This window comes from Pagrus pagrus, assembly GCF_965226575.1.
Source record: "Pagrus pagrus genome assembly, chromosome: 21".
Taxonomy (NCBI): Eukaryota; Metazoa; Chordata; class Actinopteri; order Spariformes; family Sparidae; genus Pagrus; species Pagrus pagrus.
The window spans coordinates 26,765,148-26,787,245 of record NC_140208.1 but is presented as its reverse complement, the minus strand read 5'-3'; the positions used below and the strand labels follow the sequence as shown (position 1 = coordinate 26,787,245).

The following is a 22,098-nucleotide window of genomic DNA, read 5'->3' as shown; positions in this document are numbered from 1 at the left end:
CTACAAACAATCTTAATTTACCATACATATAACAGGAAAATACTTACCTGCTTATTACCAGTGGTAATTTCCCAATAACACAATATAATTTACCAGATAAATACCTAGAATTTCAGGTATATTTTCTATGTACTTACCTAGTTTTTACAGTGGGAATTACCCAAAACCGATATATAATATATTATTACCAATAACGCTTTATAATTTACTGGGTAAATAAATACCCAGCATTTTGGCCATAGTTTCATTGTACTAACCTTCTTATTACAGTGGTTAATACCTAGTAACACCTTTTTGTTACCATATATTTACTGGGTAAATAGCTAGTAATTAGGGGACTGTAACTACCTTCTTATTACCAGCAGTAATTACCCAATAACACACTATAATTTACCATATAGTTACCAGGTAAATGCCCAGTATTTTGGCCATAGTTTCATTGTATTTACTTTCTTATTACCATTGGTAATTACCTAGTAATTAGGGGACTGTAAAGGAAAGGGTTACCAGAAAGTTTTATTCTCTATCGAGAAAAATTTTCTTCCAGTGTTACTGGCATGACAAGGAGCTCCCACTGGAGATGTTTTCTACGCGGCACAGTGGAGGAGGCTCAATCATGACCTGGGGTGCTTTTTCCTATAATTGGACAATGGAGCTTCAGGTTGTGCAGGGTTGTCAAATGGCGACTGGCTATGTGGAGATGTTGCAGCAGGCATCCCTCTTGACTGAGGGCCCTTGTCTGTGCGGTGATGGCTGAGTCTTTCAACAGGACAACGCTGCAGTTCACAACGCCTGCCTGACGAAGGACTTCTTCCAGGATAATAATGTTACTCTTTTGGACCATCCTGCGTGTTCCCCTGATCTAAATCCAGTTGAGAACATTTGGGGATGGATAGCAAGGGAAGTTTACAGAAACGGATGTCAGTTCCAGACCGTGGATACCCTTCGTGAAGCCATCTTCACCACATGGAGCAACGTTCCCACCAACCTCCTGGAAACACTTGCATCAAGCATGCCTAACGGAATTTTTGAAGTGATCAACATGACTGGTGGGGCTACTCACTACTGAGTCCTTTTTTGACACTTTTAGTTCTGTTGAGTTTTTTTGGGCTTATGGTCTTAAACTTTTGATCAGCTGATGAACAGCCTGTTCGAGTTTAGTTTCTGCAATCAAACTAGCACATGTAACACAAGGTGAATGTTCTTTGCGTTTGGTCTTAACGCACCATTACGTATACCCCAAACTCCTGTTTTATCAGCAGCCATCTGTCTCGCTGCCTTCAGCCTTTTCTTTAGCAAGGTTAGTTTCCTTGTTGTAAGAAGCAACCACATGTGCTGTGCATAGAATGTGTTTGAGCAAAAGAGAGAGAGCAGGAAAGCCTAATGAGTGAGTGGTCGAGCAAAAGAGAGGGAGGGTCAGAAAAGAGATGGTGAATGCTAGCATCACAGAGGAAAAAGGTTAGCAGTTGGTTACATGCGGTCCTATACTGTAAGTCTTTTGGTGGAAAGCAGCATGAGACTACAGTCTTGTATATAGTGTTTTTATAGTACTTTTTTTTTTATTTTTCCTGTGATGCCACCAGAGAGGTAACAGTTCTGTTTTTGTTGATAGTTTGTAATTGTTCAGACAGAAGTGTGTGCCTTGCGCATTTCGTACAAGAGGGCAGCGCTGAGCTGAGCAGTGCTGATATACCTGAGTTTCCGGTGCATCAAGGTGAAGAAGAAAAAATTACACTAGCAGCGTTTGAATGATCAATGAATGAATGAATGAGACAAGTCCGAGATCGTCCGGCTTGAAAAAGAAATCCTGCCTCAATGCAAAGGAAGCTTCAGAGATGCTGTTGGTATGTGTAAAGACGCATCTTTTTATGTTTATCCTGCACAGCTGATTTGGGTTGAAATGCGCTGAGAGTATGCTCATTGATAATTAATGAGCGGTGTGGCTGTGTGAGACGCCGCACAGTCAATTGTTTGGACTTAAAGTTTAATTAATGAAAGATTACTCAATCTAATGTTTGATTATGTAAACATTTGATAATGAAAAGTGTTAAAATCCTTTGTTTAAAGTCAAAGTTTTCTGTTTATTTTTGCATATACATTTATAATCAATTTTGTCAATGGATTAATTAGCTACAATTTATTATGATTGTGTAGGCCCATGATTGGTGTAATTAGACTGAGAGTGAATTTGTATGTTGTGTGATCATTAATTTTATTTACTTGATTATTAATTAAAATTGTGATTATCATTCATGAAATGTGATTCAACATACTAATTTAGTAACCTTGTGTATATCTGTTTCTTTATGATTTGTGTTGAAGGTTATCAACCTGAAACCTGAAAACTGAAACCTAAACCTGAAAACTTAAATAAATGCAGGAAAGAAATCAGATAACTTGACAGTAATTGTTGTACACAGGGTGCCAACCGTGCAGCAGAAGAAGCAGAGAGAGAGCGCCGGGACCGGGAGGACAGGCTTAGGCATGGCAGGAACCCAGGGACCAGAGGAGTACCTGCTGCATCAGGACGACCACGAGGAACCCAGGATGGAGCCCCGCCCACCCCGTTGACACCCACCTCACACACAGGTCAGTTCAGTCCAGCCTTCCTCAGCCCATCTGGACTCAAACTCACTACAAATTTCAGTGTGACATGATCCTGATACAAATAATTTAAAAAGCATCAGTATAGTGATCAGTGGGAAGTGTTTTTTTTATGATATTAAAATTTCAAGGCTGTTAAGTTGTTGTACAATATGTGCTTTGTTCTGACTGGACTGTCAGCATTAACATTCCGGAAGTAATGTATTTCTATCTTTTTACGAAAACATTAATTCCAAAAACACAGTCAAATATTGAACCAGAGACTATCTTGCAATGAGATCACACCACCCACAATTCCAAATCGGGTGTATGGTCCAGTGGAATACATGAGATAAGTCAATGTGGCGAAACAGGTATTTTGCTAAAATATTCCTTTGTTTGATATAACCAATATATGACTTTAAACAAGAATTTCGAAATTTTGATCCTCTGTATGTCCTGTACAAATGGCAGAATTCACAGATAAATCTTTGAATCTGAATGATATAAAATGTATCATAATATAAAAAAAAAAAAACAAGAAAAAGATGACTTGAACAATGTCCTTTTAACCATTGTCTGACGTGAACAGAATTTATTATTCTTGTACAGTTTTACTTGCGATTCTTCTGCTTTCCTCCTATGGTAAAAAAAAATGTGCCATGACCTACACATGTGTAAAGACTAGCCATGAATTGTCTTTGGCAATGAGTGATTGGACTATGTACAACTGCAAGACAACACAGCAGTCAGTAGCAATCCCTTCCTCCCTCTGGTTGTACAGTGGGAGACCGGGAGAGAGGCTGAAGAGGTTGCGTAGGTGTGAAGGGGTTGGAGTGTTACTACAGGCTCAAACACTGCCCAAAAGAGGCATAACCAGAGCTACTGTGTGAGCTAAAATTTGAGTCAGGCATTGAGAAGGCAGCCAACGAAGCTAACCAATCAGAGGAGGAATGTCACTGCATCCCTAACATTTAGCTAGACTTGTCGCACTGAATTTTTTTATACAGGACAAGATAACCTCTTGATGTGATAGAACTATATAAATACTACACAGAATCAAAATTTGGTCGCAAGAAAGAGAAAACTAGTGGAGATATTAATTTTTAAAAATGGAAGATTTTTAACTTGGGTAAAAAAATATGTATTGTTTTTAATTAGATTATTATAAACATTCCATAAGAACAATTCAAATGAATACATGTTGCCAAGTTTCCTTAGTTTCTTGGATGTTTAGTACAAATTTCATCTCAATCCAGTGAATAAAAAGCAATTTGTGAGGTTTAGAAAACGCACAAAAAAGACAATGATTAAATTTAGCTGAAATTCGTAACATAAAATGAGTTGAGCTATAGAATTTTTTAGAAGTTTATACATGATTTTTTTTTTTTTCAAGAAAATCCATGATATGTATTCGGTGAGTTGGTTAGGTATGACCAGTAGGTGTTTCCATGACCACATTTTGCCATCATGACACACACACAGACTTACAAGGTGAAAATAATACCAGCTTCAGCAGTGTAGCTGGTATTATTTTCACCTTGTTGAAAATGTTCCCCTCCAAAGCAGATGTTGGTTATTTTTTGTTTGTTTGTGTATGTTCTCTGATCTCCAGCAAACACGTCCCCTCGACAAGTGTCCGGTATGGAGCGTGAACGAAAGGTCAGCATGCGACTTCACCGTGGCGCTCCTGTCAACATATCATCCTCAGATCTAACAGGGCGGCAGGACACCTCTCGCATGTCCACTTCACAGGTACAAGACTCCCCTGAGGCACATCTGCTTTCTCCTTCAAATGTCTCTTTACCCCTAGTGTGGGCAGAAAGAGGAAACTCTGTACTTACCATAGGTAATTCTACCTCATCCTAGGCTAGGCTTGAAGTAGAAGCCCTCTTCTGAATACACCAAGAAAAAGCTGTGCTTTATGCTTTACTTTGTCTTCATGGAAGTCTGAATCTCAGGACTTAAATATTGGTCACTAATTACTGGAGAGTGATGCTCATGGAGTTGATGTGTATGTGATTTACAGAAGACTGAAGTGAAGTGCTTAACAAAGGACTCAGATCCAGAGCTGCAGAAGTCTTGATACTCTTATGACAGCATACCAGCCTTTAATTTCTTGTTCGAGAAACTATTCTATACTCAGTTGTGTGGTTGTTCATGATGTGGGCTCTGACTGGGTTCTGACATATTGGGCCTTCTCTCTCCCTTCCCCCAACCTCAGAATAGCATTCCCTACGAGCATCACGCCAAGTAGACGCTCGCCACGTCCTTGTGTGACGGTGGCAACACTGGGTGAGTCTCTGTCCCTAAGACACCAGAGATGCATGGGTCTAAACTCAATTTCTGCACTGGACTGCCACAGAATCTTGTGTTCACTCCTGGTTCCAACGTGTTTCTGTTTTTAGCTAAGCGTATGTCATTTTAACATACAATGAGAATGATATCAGATCTGCAGCATTTATGTCAATTCAGGTTCATGTCAATACAAAAATAGGAATCAGGGATGAACATGCAGATGCTTAGTCATTCACCAGTTTGTGAATGAGACTTGGCTAAAACGGCAAGTTATTGATGTAATTTTTTCCACAAAACTAGTAAAGTTATTACGTATTACATCTACCTGGTTGTTGATGACACCATAGCTGCATTATACCAGCCTTAGTCTCATTAAACAGTCAGATACTGACTGCTTTTGAGCAGGAGGCTACAGTCCTTATGAGTACTGTATTGGATAATGCGTCATAGTTCATCAGAATTTACCTCCCTCATTTCCTATTCAGTGTAGACAGAACGCCCCTTTAACCAGCTCTGTGCCTATGGCTTGTCGCTTGCACTGTTGATTTGATGCCTGAGGCCACATCGGCAGCAGAGTGCTTGAAACCTGATGATGACAGTAAAATCCCGATGACAGGATTTTACTTTATACCCCGTTCGACCACAATGTGCTCAGCAATGGCAAAGTGGCACTATCCGTATTTCAGCTGGTTGACTCCACAGCAGGGCCGGACTGGGAGACTTTTTCAGGCCAGGAGTCAGTCATGTAACCCACAGAGGGACCTATTGTAAAATCTAAGGTTGGAATATACAGTAACTTTTATGTTTGGGCTGGTAAATACAGTAACACAACAATCCTCAGCAAAATCCACTAACACACTTAATAGAAGAGAATAAAGGTTTTACATAATAAGTAGTGCCAAGGTTACAGCTATACATAAAAAGTCATGTCATGTAGAATATCAACTGCCTCACTGGCACATATTTTTTATGTGTAGCCTACAATATAACCTAATAAACAAGGACAACTAAGTCCAAATCAAACAATTAATCAGCTATGAGGGGACAGCCTTCGAACACATGTTCACAGAACACATGTAGCACGCACTGACAGACACATATATGCAATGTATAATACAGTCCGAGAGCATAGTTCCTAATAAGCAATCACATAATATTGACTAATATTTTATATAGGCTCTAATTATCATACCGGGGAATACTAATGAACCACAACCTAAATCTAATGTTGGAATATATAGCTTTCATGTTTGGGCTGGGATACATAACAGCAAGTCAGCAACAGACAGCAAAATTCAACACTAGCGCTTAATAGAATAATGCTGTAGTGCCAAGACAGTTATTATTACAAATGAGAGCCATTTCTGTCAAATGGCAGTGCCTGGTGGTGTTCATGTCTGCAACTTGTTGCATGTTGTTGCTCTACTGTAGAAATGATTCTGTACCTACTAATGAACCACAACCTACAATATAACCTAATAAACAAAGACAACTAAGTAAGACTATATCCCATTTGTTGCACAAATAAATAATTTCAAACGCAGTAAATAAAAAAAAAAAGTGGCTTGTAAATCTGTGATTTTAAAATCCCAAGCCTTATTTTAATTTCAAGGCCAGGGCCTAGTAGGCTACATATTTACACTGTGTAAAAGTGTACAGCCTCAAGGATCCTGACAAGAACCAGTGTTTTTTTTTATATAACTTAGCTTTTGGGGGGGGATAACTTAGTCAATTTTAGGCATTTGGCCGCGTCATCCTCCAGCGCCTTTCTTTTTCTTCTCTCTCTCCCTCTCGGCACCGCCTTTCCTCTTTTTTGTAAGGGTCCATCATCGACGAAGCCTCATCTCCTCTCCCGGTCCGCTCGCTACACACACACACACATGCACACACACCGCAGCAGGTACCAGACAGACGCCACACACCCCTTCCTCCACACGCTGTGTGTGTGGTTGATACGGACTGTTGGGGCGGGTGTTAATCGAAACAACCGCTTCGGGAATACTCCCGGTTCTCCCTATGGCCAGTCCGGGCCTGCTCCACAGGAAGCGGATGCGTGTAGTCTAACACTTTGTTAATGTGACTGCTTCGGCTGATATTGAACTTTAACAGCTTTTCAGTAAACTAAGTTAAATAAACTAAAGATGTGTAATGTTAAGTTACTGTTTGTACTTGCATAAGCCTATAAGTGAAACATACAGTCTGAGGTATATGTTTACACCCAGCTCGAAGGCAGTGTGGAGATCACAGTTAATTGACTGTGGCAGAGTGTAACCAGTGGTGCAGGTGTACCTATATAACTACATATTTTCCAATCAGTATTGCGTACACCCACTTCTAAAGCCTCTCTGATGGGCATCTTTGTTACATTATTTGAGGGAACTGTAGGTAACTGCAAACTGTGGACGCAGCCGTTACTAATGCTTATTTAGCTCCTCAGGGATTTAAGCTGTTATTTTTCTGATTTTGGCAATCTAACCCGTGACAACACATTAGTTAAGGTTGTAGAGACTATGGCCGTTGGTAGCTGTAGTTGATTTTGCTCAAATACACCAAATTGTTATTTTATTGTTATTGTTAATCTTCAGACGATGGTGCTAAACTAGCTAATATATGCTAACGGCAGTTGCCACTTGTTGCCATAGCAACTGTAAACTGTTATGTCAATTTCTGTTGTTATTATAGTAATTATCTGATGAAAAAAACTACTAATGGGTCATTTGAATGTCTATAAGTAGGCCCTACATGTTTTGTAAACCCAATTTTAAGGTTATCAATGTCCATGTTTTCCATCAATAATCATTTTACTAAGCTCCTGACACAGTTGTGCATTGCACATTTGTAGTGTTACTGTACAATTGCCCTTGCTCTCAGTGTGACAATGCACCTTCTGGGGGCTGGAAGACCTGTTGGACGATGACCCGATGACCATCCTTGCGCAACGCATTCGCACATACAGTAGGCTACAAATGTCTGTGACGGAGTGATAATGATTAAATTTATCTCTCATGTACACAATTGCATGTGATACCCGTGTTTATTTCAAACTCTAAATTGCTACAGCATGTTGTCATATGTGTTTTTTGTTTAGTTTTTTTTGCAAAAACAACACACATGGCATACAGAAGGCTATATGCAGACTGCGCACATTCATCTTTAAAAATGAGCCACAGTCTGAGCAGGGAAAGTGTCAAAAAGGTAACACAAAGTTTTATTCAGTGTTGTCCATTGATTCATTATTTACCAGAGTTTAATGCTAGGACCACCAGCATTCTAACACCCACTGCAACGTCTGCCAGAGCATAATAATATAATAATAAACTTTATTTATATAGCACCTTTCAAACAGAGTTTGCCAACAGTCAAGCCAAACTCAAGGAAGTCTAGTCCAAGGTGAGTTAAAACAAGAAGGCAGACAACCAAACAACCACAAATAACCTTGTACAGCCAATTTTTTTCTTCTTCTTTTTTTAAGTTGAAGCGAGGTGTAGTCCCAATGGCACCGAAACCGACAAAACAGGCACAAAAACCTGCGAAGACAGACTCCACATCTGATCTTGCACAACAAGCTAGCAGCATTGCTATGGCTAGCGGAGAAGCAACAGGTGCTAGCTTGATGGCCAGCCCAGACCAAATCCTCACCGCTATTCAAGCAATGAAGGAAGACTTCACGTCAGATTTGACAGACTGCTGAATGCAATACAGGGAGTGAAAAGCGAACTGAAAGCGGTCATAGTGTGTGTTACGGAGGCTGAAGATAGAATTAGCTCCAAGGATGATGACATCGCATCTCTGCAGGCCCAAAATGCTGCCATGAAAGCAACCATGGAGAAGTTGGTGCTTAAAGTTGATGACTTGGAAAACCGCAGCCGCCGTTCCAACCTTCGACTGGTGGGCCTCCCGGAAAAGAACGAAGGGACTGATATGTGCGCATGGAGAAATGGTTAACTGTTGTGCTTGGTGCGGATAATTTTCCTGGACCGCTGCTGATCGAGAGGGCACACAGAATCGGCCGAATTAACGTAACTGACCGACAATAAGCGGTGCGACCCAGGGCAGTGATAATGAAGTTCCTGAACTACGCGGACAAGACTCGGGTAATGAAGGCTGCCAGGATGAAGGGACCACTGTCTCTTGACAACCAGAGGATCATGCTCTTCCCTGACGTTTCCACCGACCTGCTTAAGCGAAGGAAAATCTTCGACCAAGTGAAGAAAGATCTGGCTTCCTTATCCATTCCAGAGCTACGCTACGGGATTATCCCCCCCACTAGACTTTTGGTAACCTACCAAGGGAAACGCCACATATTCGACACTACGACGGCAGCAGAGAAGTTTGTACAGTGACTACAACCAGAAGTTTGTGGGTAAACACTAAAATTGCCTTAATGGCACTAACGCATTAAACTGCGTTTTTGGCACAATAGGTAACGGGCAGAAATGAACAATGATAGTCAACACTAAATAGGACTGTCATTACTGCTCTGCTTATCTCTGTTTATGTTTGGCTTCAAACTATACAGTGGATTATAACTCTGTGATACTGTTCGCATACTAATAACTAAGTCATAGTGTTTGGTTGTCTTAGTTTATAATGTTACTGTTTATTCCTGGAGGGCTTGGCCCAGTATGTTAGGCATGTTGTTCCTCTCCATGCTGATGGCAAGGTTGGACCAGCAAAGCTCCATAGTTGGGCCCAGTTATGGGCTCCTAGGGATCTTCTTTTTGTGGGGTGGTGGGGGTGGGGGGTGTATTTCAGTTGGGGAAGTGCGCCCAGTTATTATTCAAGTGTTCATTCACCGTTTGTTGTTGTTGTGCATCTCTGTTATTGTACTTTTTTTTCCCTTTCTGTTTTGGTGTAGCTCCTGTTAGCAGCCAACTGAATATCCAAGCTACCATAACTGAAGAAATAATTTACACTGATGACCTCTGAACTTCAGTTCACCTCTTGGAATGTAAGAGGACTAAACAAACTTGTTAAACTAAAGCAAGTCATGAGTAGGATACAGCAATTAAAAGCTAAAGTTGTCTTCCTCCAGGAGACCCATTTAATCTCTGAGGAAATCATTAGAGTGAGGAGGAGATGACCTGGCCAGGTGTTTTCAACGTCTTTTAGCTCACACTCACGGGGAGTAATTACCCTTATACATAAATCATTGCCTTTTCAACTTATTGACATTACTCAAGACAAATTTGGTAGATATCTTATCATCCAATGTGAAATTCTCTGTCAGACTCAACCTGGTCAATGTATATGGGATGAACAATGACGATCCCACCTTTTTCAGACATCTTTTCTTATCACTAGCTGCTCTGCCTGGTCACCTTGTCATCGGTGGGGATTTCAATTGTGAACAATGACCACCCTCAGACAAGAAAAGAGTTACTTCAGTGTATGAAAGATTTTAACGTGATTGATGTGTGGAGAAATATAAACCCCAACAAACAAACTCTCTCCTGCTATTCCAGTACCTATCAGACCTTTTCTAGAATCGATTATTTTCTAATCTCAGCTGATTTAATACCCCAAATTACCAGCTCCTGGTATGACAGCATCTTAATTTATGATCATGCCTCAACTTCATTTCTTTTTAAACTGCCTAGCATGTTACACCATTCCCCAAGCTGGCTGAGAGATCCTGAATTTATACAGTTTATTGGTAAACGAATTGATTTGTTTTTTTGAAAATAATACTGACCAAACATCAGCATCTGTGAGGTGGGAAGCTTTTAAAGCCTTTTTAAGAGACCAAATGATAAGCTTTACAAGCTTTAAACACAAATCCCAAAGATTGGAAATGGAACAGCTTGGAAAAGCAATAAAAGAAATTGAAAACCAGATTTACCAGAATCCTAACCAACAGCAAATTATGGAGCTTCATAAATTGAGGGCAAAATATAATGTTTTATCTACAAATAAGGCTACAAGGAGCTTGTTGAGACTAAGGCAATCCTTTTATGAGCAAGGTGAAAAGGCCAGTAAGTTGTTGGCCTGGCGCATTAAACAGATGCAAACAGAAAGAACGATAAACCCACTTCAAACAGACAAAGGGGTGATGACTTCTGACCCAAAAGAAATCAATAACACATTTTTAAATTTCTATCACAGATTGTATAGCTCTGAATATTCAGATTCAGCTCCAAACCATCAAAAAAAAATTCTAGACTCTCTTTGGGTTCATTAGAATTTAATCTTGGAGCCCAGGATCTGTCTGAGGCTATATCCAATCTGAAAGGAGGAAAAACTCCTGGACCAGATGGGATCCCAGTTGAATTGTACAAAATATTTTTTAAACTAAATTGATACCACCACTACTTGAGATGTATCAAGAATCATTCAATAATGGAGTCCTCCCTCTCTCTCTCAATACAGCAATAATTACATTACTATTGAAACCTGGGAAGTCACCAAATCAATGTGGATCTTACAGGCCAATATCCCTTATCAATTATGATCTTAAAATACTGTGTAAAGTCCTGGCTAGGAGGTTGTAACTTATCTAACCTAAACCTTACCTAAAATGGCTCACTCCAACCAGAATGGATTTATACAGGGAAGGCAGGGATTTCACAACATAAGGAGAGTGCTTAACATTCTCTTTGAGAAATCTGGTCTCCCCGACCAAGCTGTCTTGTCGTTGGACGCAGAGAAGGCCTTAGACAGGATAGAGTGGTAATACTTATTTGAAGTCTTACAGAGGTTTGGTATTGGGGGGAAATTTTCTCAGGTGGATTCGCCTTCTCCACTCTAACGCACAAGCTGAAATCTTAACCAATGGCCTTATATCCAACCCTTTCAAACTTAATCGAGGCACGAGACAGGGTTGTCCCTTATCTCCCCTGTTGTTCACCCTGGCTATTGAGCCTCTGGCCATGGCAATTCGCAATCACAACAATATAAAAGGAATAACGGTTGGACATATTGAACACCGCATAGCCCTGTACGCGGATGACGTTATTTTGTTTTGCTCCGGTTTAAAACAAACCTTACCTGCCTTACTTGATTTGGTAGGCGCTTTTGGTGTCTTTTCAGGTTATAAAGTAAATAACAGTAAATCTGTAATAATGTTTTTCACAGAAAAAGAGAGACTCAGCCCTCCAGTTCCGACTCCATTTGTAGTGTCGAAAGAAGGGTTTACTTATCTAGGGGTTAAAATCATGCCCACTGTCAATGAAATTATCTCAGCGAACTATAACCCCCTTACAGATGCAGTTATACAGCTTATAAATAGGTGGACAAAATTACCAATATCCTTGATTGGACGCATTAATATTCTAAAAATGGCAATTTTACCTAAATACTTATACTTCTTCCAATCGATCCCACTCTCTCTTTCAATTTTTAAAGAAAACATTTTAAAATTTCTTTCTTCCTTAGAGAAAGAAATAAGTAATTTCTCAGTCCTCTACCAAGCTTAATATTTATTACATGAATATACTATGTATGTTTTTTTTATTTTTTTGGATTATTTGTTAAATTAATGATGTTAAATTGTGTGGTGCAGATTTTCCTTTGGTTGCACAGAGTCTGCCATATCTTGATCTTTTTTTCTGTCATTAGTAGGTCATGCTGATCATGTGACCGCTTACCTGCTCATACTGAGCAGCTGTCTCTGATTACCTATTTAACAATGAGCAGAGCTGACTGACAAACACTTTGCCCTTGCCCTGACGAAGGCCTTTTAGGCTGAAACGTGTTGGCATGTTTTTTATTAGATTAGCCATGTACCAAGAAAGGCTTTTTAATCATTACCCTCTTGAGTGCCTCAGATCTTTCCTCATAAGTTCTACTTGGATCCCTAAACTGAAGAGCACCAGAGGGACACCTTTTCCTACACCCAAGCAGCACTCCATGCATTTTGTTTTTTATTTTCAAATTTCATTTGGAACAATAAATGACCAAGACTCAGACTTTCCTTGTTATATCTGCCATATGACAGAGGTGGTTTGAAATGACCAAATCTCTTATGGTATTTCTGGGCAGCTCAGATTAGAGTAAGCATGTTTTATTTCGTTAAAGACCACCCCCCAGTATGGGTAACAATTGAATCTCACTCGATCTCAATCCCTTTAAAACTGTATATACAGACAAAAAAAACCTTTCTGAAGAACACAATAACAATTTGGCATAATGTTTTAGCATATATTGATGAAACACAACAACTATCGCAATTTTCACCTATTTTTGGTAATGATAACTTCCAACCAGGCAGAGCAGATCCAGGTTTTAAACTCTGGTCCACTAAAGGTATATCTAAGGCGGCTGACCTTTACAATGGAAATACATTTATGTCATTTGAAGAACTTAAAACCACATATGATATCCCCACGAAGCACTTTTTCAAATATCTCCAGTTACGAAGTTTTATAATGTCTAGACAGGGTAATAGTTTGGAGCTACCACCTTTATCTACACTGGAAGACATAATTTTAAAACATCTTGAAAACAGGGGGCAGGTGACCATATTATATAATGTATTTGTCAGCAAGTGCAAAGAATCTTCAAACAATATCCTACAGGCCTGGAGGATGGACTTAACAGAGAATATAACAGAAGAGGAATGGACAGAGGCTTGCTCCTTAGTCCAAACCCAAACTGTAAACACACACTCCAAATTGCTACAATATAAGTGGTTAAGTAGACAGTATATTACTCCGGCTAGATTACACCACTTTAATCCCAATATTCCTGACACGTGTATTAAATGTAACCATCAGAAGGGGTCACTGATTTGGGGAAAGGTTTTAGATCTAATCAGTCGCATTATTGGTAAAGAGGTACCTTGTAACCCTAAAACATGCATTCTAAATATTTACCCGAATGATTTTGTTATTTCAAACAATGTAAGGTCCCTGCTAAATATTTGTTTACTTGATGCCAAAAGGTGCCCGCTCATGGAAGAATCAATCGATCGGTGGAATCTCTCAGTGGTTGAAGGGAATGTCCTTTAATGTTTTTTTTTTACAATTATTTGGAACAGAATGAGATACAAATTGATGCTTGGAATAAATTGAGTGCAAATGGCTGTTTTTGTTTTGTTTGTTTTTTGTGTTTTCTTCTATTCATTTTTCATTTATTTTTATATTTGCTTATTTATTATTATTTTATTATTATTATTATTATTTATTTTTTTACCATTATGTTTGTCAATGTATTTGCCTTATCATGGAATACAGTAAAGAGATTTAAAAAAAAAAAAAAATGAATACAAGTAATAAAACAGGCAAAATCAGAGAAAAGGAAGAGAGGGAGAAAAAAGACAATTAAAATGTCAATAAAAACAGATCATTTAAAAAAGTAGATGCAAAAATAGAAATAAATAAAATAATGAAAAGCAATGAAGTACGACATCACGGATTAAGAACATATAAAAAGATTATGAGCAGTAAAAGGAATAAGGGACAATAAATAGATTATAATAAGAAAATAAAAGCAGTATAGGACAGTAAGAAGAAAGGAAAAAGACATCACAAGGGAGGAATTAAAAACAGATACAGATCTCGTGTACACAATTGCATGTGATACCCGTGTTTATTTCAGACTGAACTCTAAATGCCATTACTACAGCAAAGTGTCAATAAGTAAACACAAAGTTTTATTCAGTCTTGTCCATTGATTCATTACTTACTGCATTTATATTTTTTTTATTTGTGCATTGATTTTGAGCCTTGTTCATTGTCTGTTGCTAAAAGCGTTGTATAATAATTGTTCTACCTGGAGATGATGGGTGAGCTCTCACAGAGACCCGTGTGTGTGTGCTTTACAACCCCAAGATCTAGTTTGTAGGCTAACAAAATATAGGTATGTCCAGCGGCAGCTTGGCTTGGAGCCAATGCATGATTACACTTTATGTGCAATAAACTAACCCTAACTTTCGATAGAGTAACAAACTAATATCGAACCAGGATTTTGAGTCTGACATTCAGTAATTTGCTAATTAATGCGCTTTGACACATGCTTTGATAAGGACTGAGTCGATGAGGAAATAAAACAGCATGTCTGATTCTAGAGGGAGGAGAAAGAAGGGTCCTGATGTGTTCACTGTAGTCTGGACTGTTCACATGTGCCACCTAGTGGTTGTTTGGGTGCACTGCAGCCAATACAAAATCAGCTGGTTAAAATACAAGTCCCCCCTCCTTTTTCTGCCTTGTCGCGGCACCTTTAACGCAGTGTTAAAGGCATCAAGTAGAGACATCTGTATAAGGATATACCTACCTACACCCACCCCTCCAGCCTTTCTTGGTGCACTCTGGTGTTATTTCACATGCAGATTTCTGTGTCCCTGGTTTTCCACACTAATCATTTGCATGATATTAAGCTACTTGTATGCAAGTCAGCATTCAGTTTTCTCATTGCTGTTGCTGAGAGCATGTCATCAGTTGTTCAGAGGGTACTTTAAGGATGAGAAAGAGCCAGTCCAAAGTCAGTCAAATCAATCCATGTTCCTCTTCTTTTACTCCATGATTTTCTCTGTTTGCATAGACAGTGTTTCCTTGCTGTGCCACCAACGGATACATCCTGATAGTAGAATGTACTTTGTTTGTTAGAAAAAATTACTGCCAATAAACCTACACCCTACATCCATGACAAAGATAAGCAATTGTTCGTCCAACTCGGACTGCTGAAGCTTTTTACAACCTTTAAGCATTGCAGGACCTTCAGTAACCCCTAACATCACATGTAGCCATTGTCATGGCTTCAGCTTTAGATGCTTGTTTTCGCTGCAGTGTTATGTATTTGTCCATGTAAACTGTATTGTGATACTTGGTCCTGATTGGGAGGGGGACAGGAGGTCGGCGTCAGCTGACCGGAGAGTGCCAGTGGAGTAGCTCAGTCAGGTAGGGGGGAGCCAGGTTGTGGAAGGCTTTGTAGGTGATGAGGAGAAGTTTGAAGTGGATTTGCTGAAGGACAGTGAGCCATAGGAGGTTCTGAAGGACAGGGGTGATGTGGTCACGAGTCCATGAGTGGGTGAGCAGGCGAGCAGCAGAGTTGTGGATATATTTGAGTTTTTTGAGTATTGTGGATGATGTACCATAGAGGACACTGTTGCAGTAATCCAGTCTGGAAGTGTTGAATGCATGGATGAGAGTTTTTGCAGCTGTGAAGGAGAGTGATTGATGGAAGATATAAAGAGCTCGAGGGAACGGAAAACAAAAACAAAAGTTAGAGAAATGCTCTATAAATCAGAAGTAAATAGATTATTGTTTTCTCATCAGCAAGACCAACATGAACTATAATACTAAGGTTAAGAGACTAATTGAGGCGGAGACTGACCCATTGAATAATATAAAGGAGGTATAAAGGAGCAAGGCTGTTTACAGTTTTGTATGTCATCAACAGCACCTGCGGGTCTGATCTGATAGGAATGGGAAGCCAACGAAGTAATGCAAGGATTGGTGTAATATGATAAAATTTTCTTGTTCGTATTGAGACTCATCATCTGCAGCATCTGAAGACTTTTAGTGCTAAGCATTGCAATAATCCAGTCTACACTGTGTGCACAATTATTACTATATTATTATTAAGTTGTATTTTTGAGGATTAATTTTATTATCGAACAACTACAGTGCTCTTGGTCAATCCAAAATGTTAATAAACCTCAAACCTGAATATTTTGAAAGTAAAAGTGAGGTTTTGGCTTGCCTAGGAGAATATCTATGTGTGCACAATTATTGGGCAACTATTAGTGTGCACAGTTATTATGCAAATGAAAAACGAAAAGTTTCCCATCTCACTTGTTTATTCTCATTTGTTAAAGTGAGAATAATAAACAAACAACTCAAAATTTACAAATAAACATTTCTGACATTTCAAATATAAAAATCAGTGACCAATATAGCCACCCTTCTTTTCAATAACAGTCATAAGCCTTCCATTCATGGAGTCTGTCAGTTTCTTGATCTGTTGACGATCAACCTTTTGTGCAGCAGCATCCATTCCCTCCCAGACACTGTTCAGAGAGGTGTACTGTTTTCCTTCACCATAAATCGACCATTTAGGAAGGGACCACAAGGAAGGGGGCCATGTCATTATTCTTTCATCTTTAAAGCCTTTACTGGCTAGCCACGCAGTGGAGTACTTTGATGCATGCGATGGAGCATTGTCCTGCATAAAAATCATGGTCTTCTTCAATCCAATCCAATCCACTTTATTTATATAGCACGATTTTAACAAACACAGGGTTTTCCAAAGTGCTGCACAACAAGATAAAAACACAATAAAAAGATAAAAGTAATACAATAAAATAAAATTTAAAAAATATATATAAATAAAAGCATTGCCCGTAGAAGATAAAAAATATGCACGTACCAAATAAAATCATAAAATCATAAAATCAACAACTTGCATGGTGTTTAAAGCCAAAGAAAAGAGATGGGTTTTGAGAAGCGTTTTAAAATGAGACAGTGAAGAGGCCTGTCTAATGTGCAGCGGCAATTTTGAAAGGAAATGGCGTTCCACCAACTTGGAAGAATCCCGCTTAGCCTGGAAAGATAGCCTTAAAATATATAGGAAGGCCCTCCGCAATGCCAGAGCAAGCTATTACTCGTCATTAATAGAGGAAAACAAAAACAACACCAGGTTTCTTTTCAGCACTGTAGCCAGGCTGACAGAAAGTCACAGCTCTACTGAACCATGTATTCCTACAACGCTCAGTAGTAATGACTTCATGAGCTTCTTTAATGATAAAATGTTAACTATTAGAGACAAAATCCATCATCGCTTGCCCTCAACTGGCACTATTGTATCTTTAAACACAGGAACCTCAGAAACAGTTGTAAATTCTGACTTATATTTAGACTGCTTCTCTCCCATCGACCTCCACCAACTAACTTCAATGGTTTCTTCATCTAGACCAACAACTTGTCTCCTAGACCCCATCCCAACTAGGTTGCTGAAAGAAACTTTACCTTTAATTAGCACATCTCTACTAGAAATGATCAATACGTACCGCAATCCTTTAAACTACCTGTAATTAGACCGCTTCTTAAAAAGCCTAATCTTGATCCAGAAGCTTTAGCCAACTATAGACCTATATCCAACCTCCCTTTCCTCTCCAAGATCCTTGAGAAAGCAGTCGCCAACCAGCTATGTGACTTTCTTCATAAAAATAGTTTATATGAGGATTTTCAATCAGGTTTTAGAGCACATCATAGCACAGAGACGGCACTGGTGAAAGTTACAAATGACCTCCTAATCGCTTCTGACAAAGGACTTGTCTCTGTCCTGGTCTTACTAGATCTTAGTGCTGCATTTGATACCATTGATCATCACATTCTACTACAGAGACTGGAACACTTAATTGGCATTAAAGGACCCGCATTAAACTGGTTTAAGTCCTATTTATCGGATCGATTTCAGTTTGTACATGTTAATGATGAGTCATCCCTGTATACCAAGGTTAGTCATGGTGTTCCTCAAGGCTCCGTGCTTGGACCCATACTATTCACCTTATATATGCTCCCTCTAGGAAATATAATTCGGAAACACTCCATAAACTTTCATTGTTATGCAGATGATACACAGTTATACCTATCAATAAAGCCAAATGAAACTAATCAGCTAACTAAACTCCATGCATGTCTCAAGGACATTAAGACCTGGATGACCTGCAATTTTCTGCTGTTAAACTCAGATAAAACTGAAGTTATAGTACTTGGTCCTAAACACCTTAGAGATGCATTATCTAATGATATAGCGAGTTTGGATGGCATTAACTTGGCCTCCAGCACCACCGTCAGGAATCTGGGAGTTATCTTTGATCAAGATATGTCCTTCAACTCCCACATAAAACAAATTTCAAGGTCTGCATTTTTTCATCTACGTAACATTGCAAAAATCAGGCCCATCCTGTCTCAAAAAGACGCAGAAAAGCTAGTCCATGCATTTGTTACTTCCAGGCTGGACTATTGTAATTCTCTATTATCAGGCTGCCCTAACAAGTCTCTAAAGAGTCTCCAGCTGGTCCAGAATGCTGCAGCACGTGTACTGACAGGAACTAAGAAAAGAGATCATATTACTCCCTCATATCACTCCCTGTAAAATCAAGAATAGAGTTTAAAATCCTTCTCCTCACTTACAAAGCTGTTAATGGTCAGGCACCATCATATCTCCAGGAGCTCATACTACCCTATCACCCAACTAGAGCATTACGCTCCCAGAACGCAGGATTACTTGTAGTTCCTAAAGTCTCCAAAAGTAGAATGGGAGCCAGAGCCTTCAGCTATCAAGCTCCTCTTCTGTGGAACCATCTTCCTGTTTTGGTCCGGGAGGCGGACACCCTCTCTACCTTTAAGAGTAGACTTAAGACCTTCCTCTTCGATAGAGCTTATAGTTAGGGCTGGGCCAGGACAGGCCCAGGCCTGTCCTGGACCAGCTCTTAGTTATGCTGCTATAGGCCTAGTCCGGGGGACAATGACACACTGAGCTTCTCTCTCCTCCCCTCTCCTCTCCTCTCCTCTCCTCTCCATCTGTATACATTATGCCTGTATACATGCCCCATCTCTGCATGTCACTGACTTACTTCTTCCCCGGAGTCCTTGTGCTTTCTAGTCCTACAGGCTCCCATGGATCCTGGCCGCGCCCGGGTTGTGGATCGTGGATGCGCCCACTGCTATGGCCCTTGCCTGATCGTGGATGCGCCCACTGCTATGGCCCTGCCTGATCGTGGATGCGCCTACTGCTATGGCCCTGCCTGATCGTGGATGCGCCTATTGCTATGGCCCTGCCGGATCGTGGATGCGCCTACTGCCATGACCCTGCCTGACACCCACCACTACTGTCGCTAATATTAGTCACATCTCTGTTACATACGTTCCACTACTATTATTGTAATGCATTACTACATACTATCCTTACCATTAATCACTACTACTGTTATCACTAGTAATCACATTTCCATGTGCATTTCATTATTATTGCTGTAATACATCTTTATGTACTTTCACTCCTGTCAACCATCGCTTATAATTGAATACATTGTGATCTCGTTGATCTGTGGCTCTCCCTGAGGTTTCTTCCGCATTTTTTTTCCCTGTTAAAAGGGCCTTTTTTTGGGGCAAGTTTTTCCTCACTCGAATCGAGGGTCGAAGGACAGAGGGTGTCGTCTCTGTACAGATTGTAAAGCCCTCTGAGGCAAACTGTGATTTGTGAATTTGGGCTATACAAATAAAATTTGATTTGATTTGATTTGATTTGAATCCGTTCCAAAGTTTTGGAGCTGCAATGGAAAAAGCTCGCTCCCCTCTGAGCTTAAGCCTAGCTTAAGGCACTGTCAGGAGCAGCTGGTCAGCTGACCTGAGAGAGCGGCTGGGAGTGTAGGGGTGCAGCAGCTCAGAGAGGTAAGGTGGGGCAAGGCCATTCAAGGATTTAAAAGCAAATAAAAGAATTTTAAAATGAATCCTTAAATGGACAGGCAGCCAGTGGAGTGAAGCTAAAATAGGTGAAATGTGCTCATACTTGCGGAAGTGCCACCAAAGACCATGACTTCTGTCTTTTTTTTCATTAAAACTTAGAAAATTTAAAAACATCCAAGCTTTAACCTTATGTAAACACTTTAGCAGTGGCTCAACAGTGTAGGAGTCGGACTTTTTCAGGGGGACATAGATCTGACTGTCATCCGCATAACAATGAAAAGAAATGCCATGTTTCCTGAGAATGGAACCAAGAGGGAGTAGATAAAGAGAAAATAAAAGAGGGCCCAGCACAGAGCCCTGTGGGACCCCACATGAGAGAGGAGCAGTGGAGGACACAGAGTCATCAAGGCTGACACAGAAAGTCTGATGTGAGAGGTAGGACCTGAACCATTCAAGTGCTGTGCCACTGACGCCCACCCACTGCTCCAAACGAGCAATCAGGATGTCATGGTCCACTGTATCAAATGCTGCAGTCAAATCTAAAAGTACAAGGACAACACAGTGACCAGAGTCAGTAGCTAAAAAGACGTCATTAAAAACTCTTAAAAGCGCTGATTCTGTGCTGTGCAATGTTTTAAAACCAGATTGGAAGATCTCTAGAATATTTTGTTCATTTAAAAAATCCATAAGCTGAGAATAAACAATCTTCTCTAAAATTTTAGAAAAGAAAGGCAATTTAGAAATAGGCCTGTAATTTGCCAAAACAGTAGGATCGAGCCCAGGTTTTTTTAACAAAGGCTGCACAACTGCATGTTTAAAATGTACAGGGACCACTCCAGAGGACAGACTGCTATTAATAAGTGTGAGAAAAGATGGCCCAACAGTGGGGAAAAACATCCCTCAACATTTGAAAAGACACTTGTAATTTCTCCACCTTCGCTCAGCTCTACAACACTCCTGTCTGGCAGTGCGGGTTGTTTCGTTCAACCAAGGCTCTGGTTTAGTTTTTTGCTGCCTGGTCTTTAATGGAGCCGCAATGTCTATGGCAGTTTGACAGGTGTCGAGAAACCGTAAGTGAAGAGCCTCTGTATCCTCAGACACAGATTCAGGAAAGATGCAGTTCTGACTGAAAACAGCTGAGAAGTGAGCAGCAGCGGAAGAGTTAATAACTCGACATCTGCGAGCAGCAGCGCGAGATTCAACTGTGAGACAGCTAACCGATGCTTCAAAAAGTACAGGCATATGATCGGAGAAAAAAGCGTCACATACCTCCAGGTTAGCAACAGGCAAACCATAGGATAAAACAAGATCAAGTGTGTGACCACATTCATGTGTAGGCACAAGTACAGACTGCACCAGATTAAAAGAGTCGATGTTTAAAAAGTCTCGTGCCAAAGGGTTTTCAGGGCAGCACACATGAATATTACAATCTCCAACAATAAGGACCCGGTCATATTTGGGCATAATATCAGCCAGGAACACAGAAAAATCTGTTAAAAAGTCTCTGTTGTATTTGGGAGGCCGATAGACCACAGCACACAACACCGTGTGAGAATGCCCCAGCTCAAACAATCTCAGTTCAAAGCTGGTGAAGGAGGATGACAGCGATATCTGTTTACATTTGAAGTCACTCTTAAAAACAATCGCAATTCCTCCTCCTCGGCCAGACGTCCGAGGGGAATTAAAATAGCAGCACTTGTCAGGTAAAAGTTCTGTGAAGACACTGGACTCACCAACACTCAGCCAAGTCTCGGAGACAAAGAGGAAATCCAGTTCCCGGGATATGAAGAAATCATTAAGGATGAATGATTTATTTGCGAGTGATCTGGCGTTTACCAGGCCAAATCTGGCAAGAGACGGCGGGTCT

The 22,098-nt window shown here is 40.1% G+C and overlaps 1 protein-coding gene across 6 annotated transcripts in view; it reads left to right on the top strand.

Annotated features, from left to right (window-relative positions):
* The window catches only part of csnk1db (casein kinase 1, delta b), a 195,697-nt gene that overhangs the window by 166,333 nt on the left and 7,266 nt on the right, over window positions 1-22,098 (top strand). For 4 of the 6 annotated variants that reach the window (XM_084342579.1, XM_084342580.1, XM_084342575.1 and 1 more), the window contains 3 exons: window positions 2,421-2,589; window positions 4,199-4,338; window positions 4,813-4,878. In XM_084342579.1, the coding sequence (XP_084198705.1) occupies window positions 2,421-2,589; window positions 4,199-4,338; window positions 4,813-4,863 (360 nt within the window). In that variant the 3' untranslated portion in view covers window positions 4,864-4,878. Of the gene's footprint in view, window positions 1-2,420; window positions 2,590-4,198; window positions 4,339-4,807; window positions 4,879-22,098 lie in introns of all 6 variants that reach the window. The other 2 variants (XM_084342578.1, XM_084342576.1) reach the window with 2 other exon arrangements.